Genomic DNA, 23,929 nt, shown 5'->3' on the forward strand with positions numbered 1-23,929 from the left:
TTTCTTATGCTTCTACTTCATTAGATATTTCTTTGTCTGAAAGTCTTTAGGATATATTTCCTCTACAACTTGCTGTCTATGTTAGAGAGTGCTAAACTTCCAAAACACCTGAAGACAGCCTGCATGTTTGCATACCTTCAGCCATGGCTAATAAGATACAAGTAGCAATTAGCTGTGTTTCTGCTCTTAATTTATTGATCTTCATCATTTCAGCACTTTTTCAGAAGTTTGAAAAGGGCCCCACTATAAGCTCTACATGTGATTTTAGTCACGCTGCTGTGGCATGTGATACAGAGACGTGTTCTCTTGTTGGCAGGTAAGGATCAATGGTGTTTCCTAATAATTTATCATTTCATCTGTAATAATCATTTATCATTATTTTTTTAAATAATCATGCTCATTTGTTTTTGTTAGTAGTTTTTGAAAGTAGTTTTTTTAACTCATTAGTGCTTTCCTGTGCTAATCAAACAAAAAGCACTATTAGTTTTTTTATTACATAAAATATTCAGGATTAATAGTAATTGTGTATAAATACTAATTAGAAAGCAAAACAAATAGATAGCGATTGTTAAAATATTATACATGATGGGTTAAAACATACATTATTTATAAGAAAATAAAAATGCCTTGAGGTTACATACTATACATTGCATTAGAGCCGATGCAAGTCTTTTTTTAGTGCTGTAGGGGTTTTGTGAATTTACTGTCACAATATTTAGTTGTAACAGTAAATTTTGCAACTTTACTTTGGCTATTAGGAATCATTTGTCAGAGAAACAAGAACTCTTCACAATGATTTACAACATATGGAATAATTTATTGATACATAAAAATAACGTGTACACAAAGCATTCAAAATATCAAACTAATAACAGAAAAGATACATAAGAAGGGATGCTATGTTAGTATACTATTGGTAACACTAACGTCCGCATCAGTCACATTAAAATGATGAACATTCAAGCACTCTTAAGTAACTACAGCTACTAAAATGAATTAAATTGATATTAATACTGTATGTGTTAATATAACAATTTTATTCTCGAGAGGGTTAATATTGAATTATAGTTATCTACGACCATGGATCTCCCAAACAAAAGGATGGGGAACATCTGATTGGGTTACTCACAGCACTGTCCAATCCGGGCTCTGCTGGTTCGGTGCCACTCATGTCCTAAGGCAGCTCAAGGTATCAGGGAGAGAGAGAAGCATCCTGCTGTAGCCTCAAACTGACAGTCAACTCAAATTAATTCTCTGGGTCAGTGCTGAGCTGAACTAGGGACAAAGGTCTATGCACAAGGTGGTTGTTGCTTAGTCTGTCACGATCGCTACTCCTCCTCTTAAGGGCGCTCCAGCCCTTCCTTGTTCTGCCCCATTACCTGCACCTGTTCCTTATTCCAGCCCCTCTTCAGTTCCCCCTTAAAAGCCAGACGCAGACGTCATTCGAGGCTCTTCATTGAATTCCGTATCGTGAGAGCCCAGGTCCTGCTGCGTCTGGCTCCGTTATGGTTTTAACTTTCTGTTCCTGATCTCCCCCCCGGCGGTTCCAACCCAGTTCACATTTTTTATCCCCCGGATGGATCAGCTGGCCATGGACTTATCCTTCTGTTTTGGTTTCCCATTTGGACTTCGTCTTGGATTGTTCGCCCCAGACTCACTTCCCCTGGACACCTGCACACCTAGGACACGCCCTCCTGTCTCCATACCCATCTCCTGCATGACTTTTTCCCCAGTGTTTCCTCACTAATCCGGATTATGTCGTCTGCATAGGGCCCAGAAAAAACTGTTTCTGACAGTCAGAGCAAGTCACACAAAAAGGGGAGAAACTCGGTTTGCTCCCGGAATAGCGGCTGCTGTTGAATAATGCTCTATTCAGGCATGTTGATAAAAAGTCCAATCAATTTGCTCTGGTGATCAAGCACAGTGTATGAGCATGGTGGTACTGTAGCTAGCTGGTGGTAAGGTGATTGCCACAATCGTCATACCTCCTCTTAAGGGCGCTCCGACCCTTTCGTATTTTAGTTCATTACGTGCATCTGCCCCCTATTTAGTCTGCCATTATTTAAGCCTGGCGCTCTCGCTATTCCTGGCTCAGCACTGGGAGATGGAGGCCCGGAAGCCTGCTTACCAGTGGCTCCAGGAGAGACCCGATGGCATAGGCTTTACCACGGTGTCCTTACCATCTGAGTCCGGGGTTGGAGCGCCTGGCCTCATTACACTGGTTTTACTCCATTTACCTGTTCTGGATCCCGTTCCGGATTTTAACCTTGTTTGTCTCGCCTCGGATGGATCTCCCGGTTCCTGGACCCTGGATTGTGCCCAGGATTCCCCCTTGGACTGTTTGGACTTGTTTGCCATAGCCACACCCCCCAAGCACCGGATCACCGCCATCATGCCCCTCTGTCTATCAACCTGTCCTGATCCTCTACGTCTCTTCCCTGTTGTCCTTCTCCACTTACTTCCAGATTATACCGTCTGCATAGGGTCCTGAACTACGCTTCATGGGAGCCTGGACCTGCTCCCACTACAGTGATAAGGCTAGACCTTTACTTATGGGCTCACCCTCTGACTTAGTACTTTGGGAAAATGTTAAGTCCCAAAGCTCAGAAAACAAGTGCAGCAGGTCAGCCAAGAGAGGAGGATGGCCAAGTTAGTAGTGACGCACCGCTTTTTAACTGGGGAAAATATGTTGGTAATTGGTCAAGAAGCTACCAAGTAGAGTGGGTACCAATAACCTGGGGGTTCTGTGATTGATTGGTCATCTTGTTGGATGATTCACCACGCCCTTTTGCTTTTAGGATAATCTCCAGCTGTGTCAACTGTATGTCCCTCCACGCCTCAACAGTGGACATCCATCTTAAAGGAGTATTGATAATGGATCTGAACTGTTCTGGGAAAGATCATTATCCAAAAGATAGACTCATCTCCCTCACTTGCTCACACACAAAGACCACTAGGTCACCCGTAGCTAACCACAGAGAGGGGCCTCTTTCGCTACATTCCTGTGACAGGCTGTCTGGACCAGGAACACAAAGATTTTCAGAAATACTTCATATCACTTGAAATGGAAATCTAATAAGTAAATTGATTCTTAAAATGTAGAGAGCTTTAGGAAAATATATAACAAGAATGTAACTGCTGTGTTATGTGCGGATTTTTAGAAGACAGTGTATCAAAACAGTATGTACTGTCTGGGTCATTAGATTAGCCGAAGGTAACTGATAAGCTTTCCAAAAAATCTATTGGTGCTTCTTTTTTTCGTTTTTATGATGTAATCTGTTTTTGTCCTAAGGAAAGGGGAAGTATTAGAAATGACAAAATGCTGAACTTTCCCTTACACTGCAACATATTTTAAAAATCCTGTACTGCTTGTAACGAGTTGAGTCTCTGATGCACTTTGCAGAGTGGCAACAGGGCTCCCAGTGTTGCAATATTGAAATAAAGACCTTACTCAGGTGAGAACTCTCTCTTGTGGCTTCCTTGATAGTTATATTTCCATGACACACTTTAGTCCAAGTGAAATAATAGACCACATCCATACAGTGTGTTTTTCAGTAATTTTGCGTAGGTTTTCATTCAACGGTTTTGTTATTCTTATCATTGTATTTAGAAACAGTTCTGGTTCATTTGGTTTCATGTCCTCTGCAAACAATTACTGTATAACATCAGTAGATCTGATTATTTGTTTCTATTTAGTATATTATAATGTTTCATTGCAGTGTAATGGAAAATTAAAAGATTAAATCGGACTGATACATTGATGGTTTAGTGAATTCTTGCCTGCAGTGTGGAATGCCTGGGTTTGATTACCAGCCAATGCGCAAGTTGTACTTTTAACAAATTGCCCCTTGAGGTTAATGAAGACTCTTTCTCTAATCATATGTAATATGTAAACAATATATGCCAAATTATGCCATTGATGTATTAAAATGTGTATTAGAAATGTCTATTCAACTGTATATTATAAAACCAAATGATTGAATCTTACATTTCACTGTCTACAACTCAAATCGTTACTAGGTTACTAAGTTGTCTTTATCATGTAAATCAACCCAGAAACCATTGGTTGGCAGTGCTATAGCTAAGATTTTATATATGGAGTGACAGGGACACTAGCGTAAAACAAACAGTGATCTCAAGGTTGTTGCAGAAAAAAAAGAAATTTCAGGAAAGTTATTTTACAGAGAAACCTGAGTGCAGCATTTTGGTATTACAATTATATAATATAATCACATAACATATTTAGTACTTCAGGTGGGTAGCTGCGTCAGCATGCGTAGGCTGCAAAGGAACAAGTAATAGGTTTATTCCATGCTGAAAAAAAGAAGAAAGAGAACACAACGTTTCGGCCGTGGAGCCTTCTTCAGGTGTGAATATGTACTAAATATGTACATATTTAGTACATTTAGCTGTTCGTGAGGTACAGCATGTGCTAATAATTGTTTGTGAATGGGATTTGATAATTGAGAATGCAGATGTTCCAGTAAGCAAATAAACTGAGCTGAATGAGGACAGCAGATCATTCCCAGTGTTATTGGTTTTAGCTAGAACCCTAGATAAACAACTTAAAAGTCTTTGTCTTTGTGTCAGTCCTGCTGGCTGTCTCATTTGACATTAACACCATAAGGCCACCTCCACGGGGCATAATTCACTGCAATACAAATATTTTAGTTCATGATACCATTACATGTGTTTTTAGAACATTTTGTTAGTTCAAAGATTAAACTGCTAAAAATAGAAGGTTTACATGAAAAGCATACAGCAAAAGTGTCATTATCATCTCCCTGCAGGGACATTCTGAAGGATGGGGGCTCAGCAGTGGATGCAGCCATTGCTACATTGCTGTGTATTGGAGTCGTCCACCCACAAAGTACAGGGCTTGGCGGAGGAGCAATTTTCACCATTTATGAAAATCCTGGTGAGGACAACCTTCATGTCTGAAGAAGATGTACTGTACAGAGAAAGCTGTAGTCAACTGTATAATATCCAGAGAAAGTAATTAAAGTTTTATTACTAATATCTGGTCCCGGAGAGAACACACACATGGTAGTAAACAAGTGTATTGTTATGGGAGCAGGTCCTGACTCCCATGTAGTGCGTAGTTTAGAACCCCGTGCAGACGGTATAATCCGGAATTGACTAGAAAAGGGCTACGGGAAATTACAGTTAGGAAAGGAAGGGATGGTGAACAGGGGGCGGTGCCGACAGTGATCAGCTACAAGGGGGAGTGCAGGCAAACAAGTCCAGGGAAGTCAAAAACGGGAAATCCTGGCGCAAGTTAAAAGCTGATGCGGGATCTATAACAGGTACAACAGGTTAAAAACAGAATGACGAGGCCAGGAGCTCCGAGCCCGAGCTAGGTCAGGACAGCGATCGGAAGCCTAAGCCCTCAAGCCGCGGACGTGGGGCGACTCGATGCTAGGTTGGCCTCTAGGCGTTCATCTTCCAATGCAGGGCCCAGAGCTTAGGAGGCACATAACTTATATGAAACCTTTGAAAGAGTATGGATATTAAATAAAATTAAATACAGTTATTAAATAAAATACTTTTTAGTTGCATTACGCAATGACAAGATCAAATAAATTGTCTGGAAGGCACTTCTCCTTCCTCACCAGCCATGTTCTGAAATTGTCTGGTAAGGTCTCTCCACATTTTGATTCATTCCTTTTCTCGTCATTTCAAGGCACGGTTAAAGTGATTAACGCACGTGAATCTGTTCCCAAGATGTACAGACGTGACCTGCTGAAGGAGTGCACCAATGACTATAGTTCTCTAAAAGGTAGAGTAGTTGTCATTTTCAATATTTTGCTCAAATCTTAATTGTAACATACTGTAATACTGTTACAAATAGGGCAAAGAAAATAGAATACGGAGAGAGAAAATCAATAATTAAAGTAAATAACTATAACCTCCATATTCTCAAAGATATGCCAAGAATATGCATTAACTGTAGTATTGTGGTCATTACATTACAACCATTAATGATGGTTCATTAAAATTATTATCACTGTTGTGAAAACAAAGTTATTGTTTGGATTTAGAGGATAGAAGATATTGAAGATCACTTGCATGTGGAATACTTTATGGAGAGGTCTCCCCAGTCATCCAGGAGCCATTTCTGTTTGGAATAGATGTGCTCTTAACCAATGTGCAATATATTGGAATGCCCGGTTGAGAGATTGAATTCAAGGAAGCCCCTTGTGCCTGATGTCTGAAATATCACGTTTTATATATTTCATACTCAGCACACAGTGAAAAAAGAAATATCCAAAAGAAAAACAGGAAAAAAAACCCAAAAAACACTCTTCTAAAGTCACATGAAAAGTTTTTTTTTCCACTTCTCCTCAATATGTCAAATACTTTGAATAAAAAGTTGAAAATTGAAACTATTAGAACAAAGACAAAAAATGGTCTTGACATGTTTATCTTTGAAAATAATATAATACAATTATGATAAAATTATATTAAAAAAGAAGAAACGTTCCATTAGTTCTATTATAATTGTGTTTTAGGCAATGCTAGAGTGGTTAGTATATAAGGTTCATGTTTTCTAGCTTGTATGAAGCAACAATGATGGTAACAATGAAATACATACTGTAATAAGATAGGTTTGTTCCATTTTTTGAGACAAAACTTTTTTCTCTTTTCTTTAAACATCTATGAACTTCTGAACTGTCATTCAAAACTCTCTGAATGACAGTTTGTTTTGCCTACCAGGGCAGTCAAATTCACAGTCTAATTCTACCTAATACCCCTTGTCTGTTTAATGAGGATCTGCTTTGATTATATTTTTCTGGTTGTTATTTGTTGAGAATGCAGCGTTAAGGTAAGACATTGGTCTTTACATATTTGGTCAAGGCTTTGTTTTTGTGATGTTATTTTTACTGAAACGAAATTAGCAAATTGAAAATGGAGAGAGCAGGTGAGAGTGACAACCCTTGTGAGGTGATATCTCATGTTTGTTATGCTGAAGGCCAAAACAACTTTACTGTTGTACAGGATGATGCTTTTGTTAAAGTTTTGTTTTCACTGTAAAAGAGGCAAACTATAACTTTAGGTTGTTAGTTCACTGGTGACTTTGCAAAGTAGAACAAGACTAAGAAATATATTGTTACCCTTCCAGTGACACCACTGCACACAAGTATTGGCGTTTCACGGGGAATGACAACAGCCGAAAGCTAGGGAGAAATTAGAATTGTTCATTGGGATGTGGAGATTTGGTGTAACCCGCTTGGCTGAGGGCCAACCTCCCGGCCGTTGGACGGGGAGGATAGGACCCCCATGGGAACAATTCGGTAGCTGCAAAGGTGGAGGAGGGGTGCAGAAAATGAACGACGAAGAGGAGAGGGTGGCGTTTGATATACAGTATATGGAGACCGGTTGCTTACGTCAGGATTAGTGAGAATTGCAGCAGCTGTGTCGAATGAGTGCGGCTGCCTTCATTCCTCCTGAACGTTCACTAAAAACTCCATTTAAATGTTTATTCTTACTATGATTAACTAAAGTAATTCTTTGTTAAAAGCAAATTAAAGTTAAACACTGGTTTCTACCCGTTGTTTCTACTTGTTGCTTTAAAGCTGCCACAATAGATTTACACCAACAGTAATAATGAGGAGTGCATTTAAAACACCTCATGCATGCTTTTCAGAAGCGTAAAATGTTATTCTGTTAAATCCTATAAATCATGAGGTGCAATGTGACAAGAATATCCTTAAGTAAACAGATAAAATATTTACAAATATTTACTGTGTTTTTTTAACCTTTATAAAGGGCCCCAGTGGATTGGCGTGCCTGGTCTGATCCGAGGCATGGAGAAAGCACACAGTTTGTATGGCAGGCTTCCCTGGGAGAAACTGTTTGAACCTGCAATCAAACTGGCCAAAGAGGGGGTTAATGTCTCTGAAATACTGAGTTGGTATCTTAACAGTCCAAATCTAAAGAATGCTGTGGAAACATCACCACTGTGGTAAGACATTCAAACACTTTAACCTTTTCTTTTTTTAAAGAATTATGAATGCACGTCAGAGGCATTCAAGCCTAATTTTTAATTTGTTTTATAAATAGACATTAAATGTAATATAATAACACTTACAGATGCAGCCATTCAAAACGAGCGGGGTACACTGCGGTAAAACGCGGTGGGCATGTCACATCACAACTAGTCATAATGCATGATATCGCGTCATTATGTATAATACCAATGTTATGATATTAGTATCCGGAATCACCGCCAGGTGGAGCTAATAAAGCTTAACCTCTCATGTACAGCATTTGAGCTGTCGCCAGAAAACACCTGGTTTCGAATCCCGATCACTGCTGAGGGACAATCTTTATTCAATTAAGAATTTAAGTTGTATACTCTTTAGACTTTTAATAATTTGAAACTGTGTTTAAAGCATGTTAATCATTAAACATTAAAAAGTCGGTATACTTTATAAAAAGTCTTTATGGAAGATATTACTAATATTACTAATAGTATTAATAATGAATTACCTTGGACAGGCTGTAAGCTCAAACTATTACCTTGGTCCACTTTCTTTGTAACTGTCTTTGTAAACGAATAGATTTTATTTTTTCATTGACAAAAAGTAACACCACAATACACCACCATAAACTATATTAATTTAGGAACATAAACATATTATATAAATGGTATATGGCTGGTATTGGTAGTTTAAAGAAAAAATACACGCCAGTATTCCATTTTCTTTCTAAATATTTTAAGCATCAACGTCTTACATGTGGTTATTTCGGAAACATTTTTACCTGCACCTTCTGACCATATTAAGTTCATATACTTTGTGAAAAGTCATAATGTTTTAACCTTTTCTGTGAATATGCTCGTTATCGGAGTAAACAAAAGCATACTTTTAGAATTTTAATTAATAGGGAATATAATATGGAATCGTGTATCTAAATAAATTAATAACGATATAATTATATTCATGTACTGTAGCTCAAATAGTAGTATAATATCATTTCTATTCGTAATTGGTCCTGGTAAGTGTGTGTGAGTCTGTGTTTGTGTCCGTTTGCTCCAGTCTGGCATTTTATACGGACTGGCATCCTATACATATCTCTGTGCCTGATTTCTTACTAGGTTATGCTCCAGGTCCACTGATAGAAAATGGATGTATAGAGTATACTTCTTTTAAGTCAATATTTTTAAACAAACTCTCATGCTCAACCTGATGAAGATAAATGTCAGCAGAAATGACAAATATTGTATATAAATATAATATAATGTAAGGCTGTACTCACTGTTGTTGCTATTGCCAACCTGTTCAAGTGCACAAAACTACAAATTTACAGTACTTTGACATGTCAGGTTCCACAATTAATTTCTTTCATGCTCAGATTCATAGGCACTGCCTGGCAGGCAAATTTAGTGAAGGGTTTCACCTCACCAACCCGAATTCATTCTTGGTCGAGATATTTAAACACTTGATTTATTTTTGCAGCCATTCAGGTGTTCTGTGTGATGAGAATGAGACAGTGCTGAAAACAGGGGACAAGATGCGTGCGATAGCTCTGGCCCAAACGATGCAGATCATTGCTGAGAAGGGGGCCAGTGCTTTTTATAATGGGAGTGTGACCAAGACCTTTATACAGGACATACAGCAAAATGGTATTGTATTGACTTGCTATCAAATATATTAAGCACAAATACATTTGACTATATACAGCCTTACTCTAAATAGTATAGATACAGTAAATTACAATCAGTAAGGAGGAGCAGCTTATGATGTGAAATTCTTACTATTGAATTATTTTTAACTTCTAATTAAAGTAACTGTTTAGGGAGTAGTGATATGAGGGTTTTAATTTACTGTAACAATCAGAAATTGCAACAGTAAATTGTGAAAATTCTTGACAACTTTTAGGAAGCAATCATACATAATAATTTGCGGTATCACACACGATTTCCAAAAATTCAGTATAAAAGTTATGGGTATAAAACCAAAAACATGATTAACAAATTAAAAGCAGACTGTATCTGTGAAACGATCTGCTGTGATACGAAAGGTTGATCATTCACTCAGGAATTACAAGATGAGATGAGTTAATAAAAAATCCATCATTATCACTATCGCTGGCCTACAGGTAATTCTAGAGAAGATATACTGTATATGATGTTTAAGCTGTGAACAAGTTTCCTTGCTAGCCTTCTGGTGTTGTGGTGTGCACAGATGATAACAGTCTGTGTAATCTTCACTTGATCGACAGACACCCCAGTGCATTTAATAACTTGTTGAATATGTTATTTTCTGTTCTTTCTTCCTTTGTTGCCCCCTTCTTTGGTTATGTCTTTCCTTCACTGTGTCCTTCCTTTGTTACTTCCTTCCGTCATCATTTCCTTTCTTCCTTCTTAGAGAACACTCAGACCACATATAAACCCCCCTTAAGTCTCTGAATAGTCAGATTTTACTTAATGGCAGCTATTTTAACCTATCAGATCAGCTTTTGCATTGTTTGAAAACAGGCATAGGACCCCTAGGTTATCATCAGTTACAGTATGCTCAAGTTCATCAGGTCATTTTTGTAGGTTCATCTGTTGTGTATGGATGGAATTTGCATGATTGCTGTACATGGTAGGAACATTTAGTTTTATATGTTTGGTTAGTTTTTGCTTTTCTGATTGTATTTGTATCATATAAATGGCAAATTATCAGTGGTCTTTGGAAAATCTCTGAACTGTTTCACCAGATAAGTGGGCTTAAATATTGTGTTACTGTATCTGGGTTAGAAATACACTATTGTGAAGGTTGTCTTGTTTCTCATGACATAAAGTTTGTGGTGATGTGTTTCAAATTTTGCTTTTATAAACTAATCATGTTCAGCTATGTTCAGTACTGTATGTGTATTTAGTATTGCGGTCAGCACTATCTCATTAATTCATTGGTTTATCAGAAAATAGTTTCACTGCTGTGAAAACAAACTTATAGGTTGGATTTAGACATTATTGGAAATCACTTGGCTGTGCAATACTTTGTGAAATGATTGAAAAATTGTGTTGTAATGAAACATAAAATGCAATTCAATATGCAGATTTCTAAGGCTGCAAGTGTATGAAAGTTGGATGCGTTTACATACCCTAATGGACCTTTCTGATTATCTATAGCTACATTGGAGAAACAGGAAGCAGACTCGGAGACTGCTTCAGAGAAAGACCACCGAAACTAAAATTATTCTGCAGCTAGAATCACACATTCTCCCTTCTCTTAATGACAGACTACTGTTCTTTTAAATTTTCTCCATTCATTGGAAGTTTCATTTCACACCTCTCTGCACCCATTCTGACTTCACACCTCTTGATTGGCCTCTCTTTCTGTCCCCTGCTCCCGCCTCTCACTCCTCCTCCCTCCCAACCTTTGTTCTCCTGCTACTTTACCTTTGCCTACTGCCCTGTCTCTCTCACACCTGAAGAAGGCTCCACGGCCGAAACGTTGTGTTCTCTTTCTTCTTTTTTTCAGCATGGAATAAACCTATTACTTGTTCCTTTCTGATTATTGTTAACATACAGTATTGCCATGTAGTAGACTGTGTTCAAGAGACTGCTCAGTCTGAGGTGTTTCTGTTCTAGTTTTACTCCATATCTTCTTCTTGTTGCTTCTTGTTGTGTGAGTCCACTGAAAATAAGAAAAAATCCATCCTTATATCAAAATGTAAAAAAACAACTTGATCAGAAGACACATTTTTTTTAATCTTACATATAAAAATTAATTTAGAGAGAATACTGCATTTAATCCAATGGTTGCTTAATTTTTAATTAACATTTTTTCAGACATTTTAATGATTTGGCAGTTCTGACTGACCAGTGCTATCAGAATCCTTAATTGTATGGGCCGAGCCAATTACTGTTGTCAGTAAATGCAGTGCTGTGTAAAACCATATTTTTACACTTGACTTAATTTGTCATTTTTACACAGGTCTCTGTTTCTTTTCTTTCGGTGTGTTTCAGGTGGGGGGATAACAGCGGATGATTTGGAGTCTTACAGGGTTCAAGTTACAGGTGTCATGAAAGCTCAAGTGGGTGAATACACAATGTACATGCCTCCTCCACCAGCAGGGGCTGCTCTTGTCAGCTTTGTGCTCAATGTCATGAAAGGTCAGTGTCGTGCCAGTATTGTTATAAATAAGGGTTATAAAAACTGAAAATGACCAGAAATAGGCTGAGCTTTTTAATCAATAGGTAAAAAAATGATCATGCTATCATCCTAATTGCATTTAACACCAAGAGGTACTGTAAAATAACAAAACGTGCATTCCATGTCATTCTGAATTTAATCTTTCAAACAACTTTTGTATATTCTTTAAATGTTTTCATAGCTTAGCTTCATGGTACTGGCACTCATTGTGGAATGTATAGAAGTTGAGATAGCATTACATGTTAAAACGAAAAACGTCACAGTGCCCGAAAGATTAAGTAAAGGTATTTGCTCAGACAAGGCTCTTTGAGTCTGATATGTATCGTTTGTCAATGCATACAGTAAATTAATCAGCATGAAGATTCAGGTGGCCATGAGCTAGCCAACAAACCATATGTTTCTCATTCAATTGTTCCACCTGTAATGATTTTCAGTGCTTCTATACTGTATGTTTGCAGTGTTGACAGTAAGGGTTGTTCCAATACTCAATATGTATAGCTTTAGGCTTGCAATGTAAAAATACATTTTAGAAGACCTGCAGGAAAATCTCATTATCTACTAGTGAATCCAAAATTGGTAGGTATAAAAGAAAAAAAAATTAAGTAAAGAGTTGAAACAACTGAAATTGGTAAATCATTGTTTCACAAACGGTATTTATTTTTGACCCTTAATATAATATTCTTCTGGCCTGGTAACCCAAAGGATTGATAGAATGAGTTTTAATGGTATTTTTATTTCTTTTCATACAGAATGTTTATTAAAATAAAATATCAAATTAAATTATATTATTAAATCAGAATTTTAAGGATTTTTAATTCAAGTAAGTTAAAAAGTTGTGTTGTTCATGCGATTTTATAACAATATTTGGTAACTGGCAAAACTAATATTTTTTTCCAATAGCTACACTACCATGTTGGTGCTTCATTCTAAGGGTTAGCTCTTCTGAGTCATTATTTTATGTTGATACATTTTAAAAACTAAAAAAGAATGATTTTCAATAACCTCTTAATGAGACAAAATGAATTATATATCAATTATATATTTTTCACCTTAATGTGATAATCACAAATTGGATATATGACAAAAATAGATTCGTTCAGTTGCTATCGTGATGCTGCTCCATTTTGGGGGAGAGGTCTTCAAAATTTGATTTTATGTTGATGAAGGTTGCACAGCACAATTCGTGCTGAGGATTCTTTTAGTCTCTTACTTTAGTCTGTTTTATAGGTATATTGTCGGAAAAAGGAAGAAGAGACTTTTCAGCTTCCTTAATCAAAATGGGCCTATCCTTGAGTTCAGGCCAAAATTTCAAATCCAGGAGTCTTTCATGTATTATTCCAAATATATACTGTCATATTTAGAAAGATATATTATTTATAATATATATTATTTCATATGTTATCAAAAATAGGCATTCAGTATATTGTACTTAGCTTTCCTGAAGCTCTATTAATTCTTCTTGAAATCCTGTGATCATTCTCTTCAATTTCAATTCATTGCTGTTCATGCTGAACACATTCCTGACTCAGCTGTACTATTGGAGGTCAGTGTTTTGTGGGAAATACCTGTCCATTTTTTCATGACATTTTTTTCAGATGACCGTTTACTTAGCATCGAGCGTCAGGCTCCTCAGTAGGAAATTTGGCATGTTACACAGGTATTGTACGTGACTGACTTGAATGTGTATTAAGTGTATAATGAAGATTAAATGATAATCCTATCTACTGTCCTTCACTTTTTTGACATTATTTCCATAACTCCTTATCATGCCTCTGTTTCCTGATGTAATTGTCATGGTAATATTTCACAATTTTTCCAAAAATATATAGTTCCCAAGACCTTCCCGCAACCCTTTAAAACATCCTTGCCATTGTCATTTGGGTCGCGACCTGGTATTTCGGATGAAAGGGTACCAGAGATCTTATTGTAATTATTTTGTCCTTTCTAGGGTATAATACAAATTTTCAATCTGTGCAAGGAGATCAAAAATTATTAACCTATCACCGGTATATTGAAGCTCTGAAGTTTGCAAATGGACAAAAGAAACAAATTCGAGACCCAGAGTTCAACGGTTGGAATGTAAGTGACAAAATGTGATGCTCCCACCGGGCCAAATATGAGTCTTGACAAAACAGAGTGTTATAGATTCACTTGTGCATACTTCTTAGGTTTTTTGGGGTGGGTATTGTTTTACATATTTTATATTGTTATTACCTTGTTAATTTTTTCTCAGTTTTGGGGTAGGAGACTTGTCTCTTTTATAGTATTTTCTATATGTTTCCTCTTGTCTTGCTTTTTGTATTGTGGGTTCCACTTGCCCATTTACCCTTATGCCTTCCACTCTTTATTTTTAATTTTTTTGAGGAGTGGATGGGTTTAGGAAAGCTGTCATATTTCATAGGAGATGACTTACGATAGATACCAATATTAGATTTGTAAACTAATGCCTAGATTGCTGTTTGTGTTGTACAGACTCATATTTGTGCTAAATTTGTTATGTTGCTGTATAATGAACTTTACAGTGTTCTGAAGGATATTCAACATGTTGAATATTTTCTTATACCCTACCCCTCATTGTTGCTTTTCAATATGCCTATCCTGAATTTGCTTTTGTAATGTTCTTTTGTCTTCATGATGGAGTTTTCATTATTAGGAGCTCTACTAATGAACAGTAAGATCTTCCAGAGATAGGTGTATTTAACTCAAAAGCATATTAAACACCTTAATTACACACAGGTGGACTCTATTTAGTTAAATATGAGATTTCTAAAGATAATCGGCTGGCACCAGAGCCTACTTAGGTCCAGTCTTTTTTCAAGGTACTGTATTTACCCACTATACCATAAATGTTTTGTACTAAGAACATAATAAATAATAAGAAAAAACAGTGAGCTACAGAGAACCTATAATAATTTCCTACTGAAGCTTCATAGTTATTAAACACTCTCAAACTCCCATCTAGTCTCTATATACAGTACCTGATTGCTCAAATATGACCACCCTTATAAAGCATTTTACTAATTACTGTTCCAGTATATACAAATGATTTACTTTGAACACCAACTCACAGTAGAATAATTAGACATTAACACCTTAGAGGACATTAATCAGCCACATGTACAGCCAGAAAATTAAGTTTCTGAATATATATGTAGCAATGTGTACATGTTCACCATAATATTTACTAACAATTTTACAGAGTTTTTACTTTATTTGAGCCTGATATTTGTGGATGCTCATGGGTTATATATTATATATACAGTATGAACTTTCTACACTGTATGCTGGAAATTACATGATATGTCACAGTAACGTTTCCTTAGACACAGTTATCAAAGTGATATTTCATTTCCTTAGATATTTAAAAAAAAACACTTTTGAAGAAATTGTTTTTTTATATTTACCTTTATTCATGTTTTCTTTGAAGGATATCCTTAGATTGATCAGTGATGAATTTGCCGATTTTGTCAGAGAGATGATTAGCCCCAGTGAGACACATCCTCTCCCGTATTATAACATCACCCCGGGTCCCTCCTCAGACAGGCCTGGCACCACTCATGTGGCAGTCATAGCTGAAGACGGTAGTGTTGTATCGGTCACCAGCACCATCAATGACATGTAAGAGCTGAACATTACATACAGTAACTAGTATGGGCATGCAGTAGTGCTCTAGTAAAGCAGTCAATTTTATCAGATGTATTAGCTTCTGTTGTTTTAAATTGTAGATGTACCATTAAATGTCTTGTCACTGAAAACTGTGGAAAACTATCAAAATAGATGTTCTGTTGATTGCCCATTCCTACTAGTGGATTCACTACACCACACGGGCCAATTCCATCAATGAAGGAGTCACAGGACTATAACTATTACTATACTATTTTCCAATCATGATGTTCCTGCTCTGTTGTTGCTGACTAAGCAGAAGAGCACAACAATCAAAATCTAATTTGATAATACAGCAATTTAATGGAAATATTTTGTAGAAGCTAAAAACTTGTATTTAGACTATTTGTATTTGTATGTGCACATTTATAAAGCATATAGCAGTAACAGCTCTTTTTGCTCCTTCAGCTTTGGTTCAATGGTGTTCTCGGAAAGCACTGGTGTGATTCTCAATAATCAACTTACAGATTTTTGTGGAAGAGCAGAAAGCATCAATGCAGGTACTTTAATTAACATGTATAACTGTTTTTTCCTGTTTTAAAATTAAATGAAATCATCTCAATTTCATTAATTATAATTAATAATAAACAGTTTGGAAGATTCCACTGTTGTTGGAGCATGAATACTGTATTTAAATAGGTGTTGAAGAGTTTTACTGTAAATTCATTCTCATTTCCTTAAGACACTGTTACAGATAAGCAAGCAATATATTTTGCTTAATAACTGAGTGAATACCCTTTTTATAGATAAAGAACTTTATGACTGTAAAATCACATTTTAGACATTCATACAAATAACCAACAACTCAACTGTGTAATGACACGGCTAGATAGAGTACAGCCATGCAGGTGGTGATTTGTCAGAACCCAAGCACGAGAGATCGGTGAGTGAAAAGTTAAAGGTGAAAATAAAGTAATTGATTACTGGTTGGCAGGGCTTAATCAGCCCAGGCCAGTCAATAATGTGGAAGGAACAACATCTCGTGTATGGAAGAAACAGAATAGAGACACCCCCTTAGAAAAGCAGCCCACGGGACTGCCAGAGGTGCAGGTGGTCAACCTCGAGGGTCAACGCGGCCACCAGTGAAAAGAACAAGTGTGGACTACAATCTGAGGCAGTTGCGTCAGGCAATTCAGGGAGCAGGCTAGGAGCTAAGGCTGGTGCACCATGCAATGCTGGACCTAAGGCTGGTGCACCGGGCAAGCAGCTACCGTGCAGAGTGAAACGCTGTCTTGAAGCAGAATTTGCTGCCAAGCACAAACAGACTGATCGAAACAGGAAGTCTTGGGTAGGGATAATAATAATAATTGCTTACAATGACATGTAACTAGATGTTACACTTATATAGCGCTTTTCTGGACACTCCACTCAAAACGCATTACAGGTAATGGGGACTCCCCTCCACCACCACCAATGTGCAGCATCCACCTGGATGATGCAACAGAGCCAGAATGCTCACCACACATCAGCTATCAGTGGGGAGAACAGAGTAATGAAGCCAGTTTATAGATGGGCATTATTAGGAGGCCATGATTGGTAAGGGTCAATGGGAAATTTGTCCAGGATACCGGGGTTACACCCCCTACTCTTTTTGAGAAACACCCTGGGATTTCTAATGACCACAGAGAGTCAGGACCTCGGTTTTACGTCTAATCCAAAGGATTACAGTATAGTGTATACTGTACTGTACCATCGCTATACTGGGGCATTAGGACCCACATAGACCTCAGGGTGAGCGCCACTAACACCTCTTCCAGCAGCAAGCTTAGTTTTTTCCCAGGAGGTCTCCCATCCAGGTACTGACCAGGCTCACACCTGCTTAGCTTCAGTGTGTTGCCAGTTGTGAGTTGCAGGGTGATATGGCTGTGGGATGAAACCGGCTGGCGAGCCTCCTGAGAAGGAAGGTGGGCGGATTTAAAGTGCTGGCTTGAGGCTGGAGAGACTGCCAAACACAGTCCGCTGGCTGTGAAACGGGGAGCCTTGGGTATGAGTGAAACCGAATGGCGAGCCCTGGGTAGGGGTGAACCTGAATTGCACACAAGGCACACAACGAAAATGAAAAAAAACTTTCTTTAATAACATTTTTGTGAATTAAAATGTCTTGACACTACAATGTGAACTTGCTAGGAAGGCTCTTAAAATTGGTAGCCCACTTCCTGTATGCCAAAGCCTTTAACTTCGGCTATGGTGCCAAATGCATAGACTGCAGCAGTCATTGCTAATTTTGGAAAAGAAGATATAGATATAGAGGTTACTTGATATTATAGAAGGAACTACATACAATAGAGTGAGGCTAGGTATTACTGTGGCCCTGTGTTTTAGAATAGATGACCCTGCTGTTCTTCACCACGTTAGCAATGCCTTAGTGACTACGACACTCAGCTGGTTGATGGGTGGTTTGCATTTTCAACTGTAATAACTTCAGAAGTCATTTAGAAAGGTACGTAGGGACGTTTAGGTGGAAGATGTGGAGTCATTACAGCTCACACAATCCCAGACAATTATGGAGGCTACTTGGAGCCAAACCTTCATGACAATACTGGGCAACAGTTATCATTCATATTTTACACTCCACTGATCAGATGCTGGAACCCCCTAAAGACACTAATTTGTGGAGTTTTGCCATGTCAGTGAATAGAATTGTTAACATTCTCTCACTGGTGCCCAGTCTCGAATGCAACACACTCTCCTCTCTATCTTCAAAGCCTCGTGTTCCATTTACAGCTTCAACCCTATTGTTCCAACAGGAAAGCCAATTGGAGGCATTGTTTGTATGAGCTACTTTTTTTCTGAATGTGTGCATATACCTGTAGTATGTATTAATCATAGAGATTGGATAAAAAAATCTGACTGGAATTTGACTGTGACTCAGAAATGTGCTACCTAGACAAACTATATTTCACATACAGTAACCCTACTGGACAATGTCCTGTATTGCTTTTACCCTGAAAACTATGTGTCAGATGTAACATCAATCAAGGCCTGCTCCACATCTGATGGTGTCAATTGTGGTGAGCTGGCATGATGGCAAGACATTGAGACATTATCCCACAGAGGACTTCTGATTTATTTCTGTAAATCAAAACACAACATGATTTCCTCTTCCAGATAGGGTGGCAACACATTTACATCTCTGCCACTTTCTTGTCACCTGGTTACTCAGCATCCACTACTGTCACGGTTGCTGTGCTCACAGATGGAGAATAACCTTGAAAACATAGAATGCCAATGCAGCTATTTAAAATGCACAAGTTGTCAGGCAGTATACTGCCACATGACGTAAACAGTCTTGCTGTTTTTATTTTTTCAAATAATCTGATGCAGGACTGCATTATTCTTTAAAACTGCCAGGTGGCACAGTAAATTCTTAAAATACCGAAACTGCGTGTGGTTGCCAGATATATCTTATTTTAATAATAAAATCAAATGTTTGTTAAACATATTTATTATACATTTTATAATGAAGTGTGGTGTTCTAAGCTACAAGTGCTACAGCGGTTTCAAGTGAACTATGCACTTTAACGGTGAAGAACAGCCAGAGAGCAGCCAGTGTGTGATGTACAAAATACCAACTACAGGTTCACGAGAGACAACAACATCCAAGAATTCGATGCTTTGTGAATGTTTAAATTAATTTGATTAGACAAGTTTGGCTTAACTTGCTTTGTTAATGAGCAGCCACCCGGCCATTAGTCAAAGAAGCTCGATGCTCATTCAGAGAGAGAGGCGTTAACCAAGGTGGAAACAGGGTGGAGCCGAGATGTCTGAGATGAATGCACAATGACAACAAAAAAATCCTTGCCATCTTTTTCGTTATAAGCCAGATAAACTCATATGAAACTCTAGACTGTGTTTCTGAGAGGAACCGAAGGCTAAGCTGAAGAGTTGCAAAGCAATGGAGACTGATATTGTGCACATTGTACACCCGCTGTACAGCATACTTATAGCCTGGTTTGTGGTGTCTGTTATGCAGGAGAGAAACCTCCTTCCTCGACTTCTCCAGTAGTGCTGTTTTCCCAATCACGAAATGAAATCTTGGTTATTGGAGGAGCTGGAGGAAGCACGATCACAACGTCTGTTGTGTCTGTAAGTACACCTTATTTGAATGTGCCAAACTCAATCACAAACTTTGTCATACAATCCCTTAAACACACACTAATGCACGGTTTCCCCATTCTTTGGTAAGTGACAATTGAGGGAGCTTCTCAGTGGCTGAGCTGAGCTACTAAGAACCAAATAGTGTCAGCCTGGGTCATATCGAGACCAGTGGCACACAACAGGCAGCACTACTAAGGGAATGGCAATTTGGTTGGGAAGGCTATCTCAGCTACAGGTGCTACTGTAACCTCTGTGACTCTTTGTGCACCTGTGGGTTCTCCAGTTAGCTCTGAAATTCCTCTACAAGGGCACTGTATGTAGTCTCTGTTGATCAAATAGAGTGGATCACTGATGGCCATGTTACCATTCCTTACTTTCTTGGTGTGTGTTTGCAACATTCATAGATGTGAGTTTGTACATAAAAGTAAATACAGTAGTTGGTGCCACCAAATGAAGTGGAGATAAAATAATTTTGAAAAAAAGTGTATTCACATTTTGCTCTATTTTGCAGGCTATCATGAACTATTTATGGTGGGGAAAAAACCTAACCAGTGCAGTAGGCACTCCTTTGGTGTATGTGGACTCCAAAAACAGACTACATGTAGAAGAAAATGACTTCTTTAAGGTAAAAGTGTAAAAAAGTGTGTTTTTTTCTCAAATGATTGACAATAAAACAAAGAGTGTCCCAAAACTAATTTTAATGAGAAAACATAGTAGCTACAGTAGTGTCTAAGACATTTTATCTACTTCCAGGTGGAGTTACAGCACAGTAGTATCTCTTGCAGCAATGTACTGTACTACCTTACCACTCTGTCCAGTTATTGTTTTGTTTTAAGCTAAAAAGGATACAAAGGCAGAATATAAAGAAAGTGGGATAGCCAACAATATTAGTATATTTTTGCCTTTTAATGTCCGTTATAGGTTATCAATAAAATTAAAATATTTTTACCCCTACTTTAGTCAACAATATGTTTAATAATATTGGAGGTGCTTCAGTGAACATAGCTCCCATGGAGCTGGTGGCTATACAGTATGTATATCTCTTTTCTTATGAGAAAAATATTGCTGAGAGTATCTTTCAGCAATGGTGAAAAAACATATATTTGTAAAATTGATATATTTCAAATTCCATTTTTAAAATTGAAAAATAATTGGTCAATGTTTTGTTTACAAATCACCAAGTGAACTGCTGTATTTCCCATGTCACTCGCAGACAGAAGAGAAAAACACCTTTTTCTGAATCTTAACACCATGGAAACAAATGTATTTGGTAAAAAATATAGTTAGTTACTTAAAAAAAAAGTTACGTTTTTTTTTAATTGTTTGCATATTATGCAGTGTTTACATCCACCTACTACTGTGTATATAAAGAATATACTGTATACTGCCTCATAGGTTTGGTTATTTGGAGGTTACTACTAAATCAAACTCAGTCATAAACAACAGTTTCCCAAGCAGTTATGGATAAACATTGTGTGAAAGTGTTTCCTCTTTTACATGACTTCAGTTAAAAATAAAGATATTTCTTTGTTTTTAGAGTATAAAGGAAAATCTGAAGAAGTTTGGACATACATTCATGGACACATTACTTTTTGAGAATGCGGTTAATGCAATATCTAAAAAAGGTAACTGTATCAATGCTGTGTCAGATCCCAGAGGGAAGGAGAAACCAGCTGGATATTAAGAATCAACACAAAGAAGATTTTCCTTTCTGTACACTGGAGTGCTGATTGTTACAGGGTTATCTGTGCTGTATTTTAATTTATTTGATTTATTTATTAGGGTATCTTTCTCCTCCTTTATGGATGGCTGTGGTGAAGGCATTTTTTTATTCTGAGTAAATCTCAGTTTGAACTTGATTTTAATTTCCTCTGTAAATTATCTTCATCTGAGACTGAAACAAAAACTAAGACAACATTTTTTCAATATTATGCTCCTATGAGAAAAACATGTACTGTAAGTACTTCACATTCAACAATAGTCATAGTCCACCAATAATGGTTTTTAGATCATTAATAGCTGAGCTGATCATTAGATTATATAGCGAGCTGTTCACTATACATTTATTGATACAGATAATGTGCATATTGTGATGCTGGGACATGATCATCATATGGGTCCTAGCACACAGACACCCCAACACTGGCTATAAGATCCAATTGTCCTCTTATTTACAGTTTCAGTATACCAACCACCATGTAACAAAACAAATTAAAACAAATGTCTAAGTTCTTCTTTGACCTCCTGAATAAATTAATGTAGTTTCCTTAACAACTGCTTCCAAGCAGCTACCCTGGACACCTACACTTGTAATAGAAATAATGGTGTTTTTCAATGACAATGGTTACTCATGCAGATTCTTTAACCAGGATTACACACCAGAGGCTTCTCTCTCGCATTCTCTCACAGTGGTCTCACTCACAGAGATTCCAGACATCAGCTTCCAGCACAGCAGTGGTTTTCTTAGCACCTGCAGTGGGGCAGAGGCTCTGTGGCTAAGGCTCTGCGCCTGTGGCTGGAAGGTTGCCGTTTCAAATCCCGCAGCTGGCAGAGGAATCCTACTCTGTTGGGCCCCTGAGCAAGGCCCTGAACCCCAACTGCTCCAGGGACACTGTATAAATGGCTGATCCTGCACTCCGACCCCAAGCTTCTCTCTCCCTGTCTGTGCGCCTGTGAACTAGGAACTGCTAGCTCAAAAGGAAGATGCTAGTGATTTCCTTTGCAATTAGCAAGTCTGCCTCTCACACCGTCGTACCATCAATCTCTCTCTCTTTCTCAGGGTGAGGCTTCACTCAAAGCAATATTTCAACTAGCAACAGCCAGCGCTTTCCCTGTCAGCTCTGGATGTTCCTTGCACTGGACACATACAGTACATTGGTGATTCTATATGAATTGCTGGCTTATATAGACTGAGAGAGAGAAATTCAGAAATCTAATCCCAGAGTTCCCACACCTGCCAGAATCACAACGGGTCCCAATCCTATTGGGAGAGGGAGGAGGGAACTCAGTTGATCTGGCAGCCCAGTATGTGATCTCCTGTCACAGCCTGAGGAACAGTGAGTCTGTCTCCCAATAATGCTCCAGCTGCCTACAGAATATGTCAATATTTTATAATATGTCTTTGTTGTAAATGCCTGTAATATGTCTGTAGATTTTATTTTACGTCTATTTTTTGTTTTGTTTAATGTAAATATCATTACTTTCATTTGCTTTGGCAACACTGATTGTACCCATCAGTCATGCTAATAAAGCACCTTGAATTGAGTAAACAGCTATTCTCCAGCCTAGTGATAACCCACAGGCTCTCTTACAATGCTTACAACTTTTTATATAAAATAGTCAACCATTTATAAAGGCAAATAGAACAAAGTAGGGAGGTAAGTTTAGGGGGCATGGCATCTTTTGTGGACCCTGCCCCTGACAGCATCACAATATAAAACCAATAATACTGTAGGTAACACTTGAAACAATCTGTCTGTATACAAGATGGCTGACCATTGACCTGAGGAGTTGATCAAGATACAGCAATGTCCGGATTAGGAAGGAAGAGAAAATATAAGGATTAAGATACTGTAACATTAATGATAACATTGTTTTTGCTGGATAAGAAATGGGAGAGGGAGAGTATGTGGTAGAATCTGACACTGGTCCAGGCTAGTGAGCTGATAGAGATAACCTCAGCATAGCTCCTACTGCTGAATATTAGTATATTTAGGAGTGTTAACAAAAATCCAAAAATCCAACAAGCATTTCCATTTCAACCTTCTGTTCAGGTCACATCCTTTGAAATGCAAAATGCATCACAGGGAACTCCAGTCAAATAAATTTAATGTATTTATTTGACCTGTGTAGCAGCAGCACTAAATAAGCAGCCACAGAATCAAGTGTTGCTTCAGATTCCTCTTTGAGGCCCCTCTCTGTGGTCCCTTGAAAATGGCCTTTACTGTCTGTACTTACAAAGTTATTACAAAATGTTTAAGGGAACATCATTCCAGTTGGAAAATTGCCTCTGGAGGCTT

General features: G+C 37.8%; 1 protein-coding gene across 1 annotated transcript; it reads left to right on the forward strand.

The window, feature by feature from the left end:
• The first annotated feature begins 10 nt into the window (after positions 1–10).
• Positions 11–23,051, forward strand: LOC102683880 (glutathione hydrolase 5 proenzyme-like). Its single transcript, XM_006637996.3, has 12 exons — positions 11–316; positions 4,791–4,918; positions 5,684–5,779; positions 7,771–7,966; positions 9,462–9,628; positions 11,963–12,109; positions 14,098–14,228; positions 15,577–15,767; positions 16,221–16,312; positions 19,786–19,898; positions 20,422–20,535; positions 21,448–23,051. The coding sequence occupies exons 1-12, from the start codon at positions 144–146 to the stop codon at positions 21,592–21,594; spliced, it is 1,695 nt and encodes a 564-aa protein (XP_006638059.1). The 5' UTR covers positions 11–143; the 3' UTR covers positions 21,595–23,051.
• The last annotated feature ends 878 nt before the right edge of the window (positions 23,052–23,929 follow it).

This window comes from Lepisosteus oculatus, chromosome 13 (assembly GCF_040954835.1).
Source record: "Lepisosteus oculatus isolate fLepOcu1 chromosome 13, fLepOcu1.hap2, whole genome shotgun sequence".
NCBI classification, from domain to species: domain Eukaryota; kingdom Metazoa; phylum Chordata; class Actinopteri; order Semionotiformes; family Lepisosteidae; genus Lepisosteus; species Lepisosteus oculatus.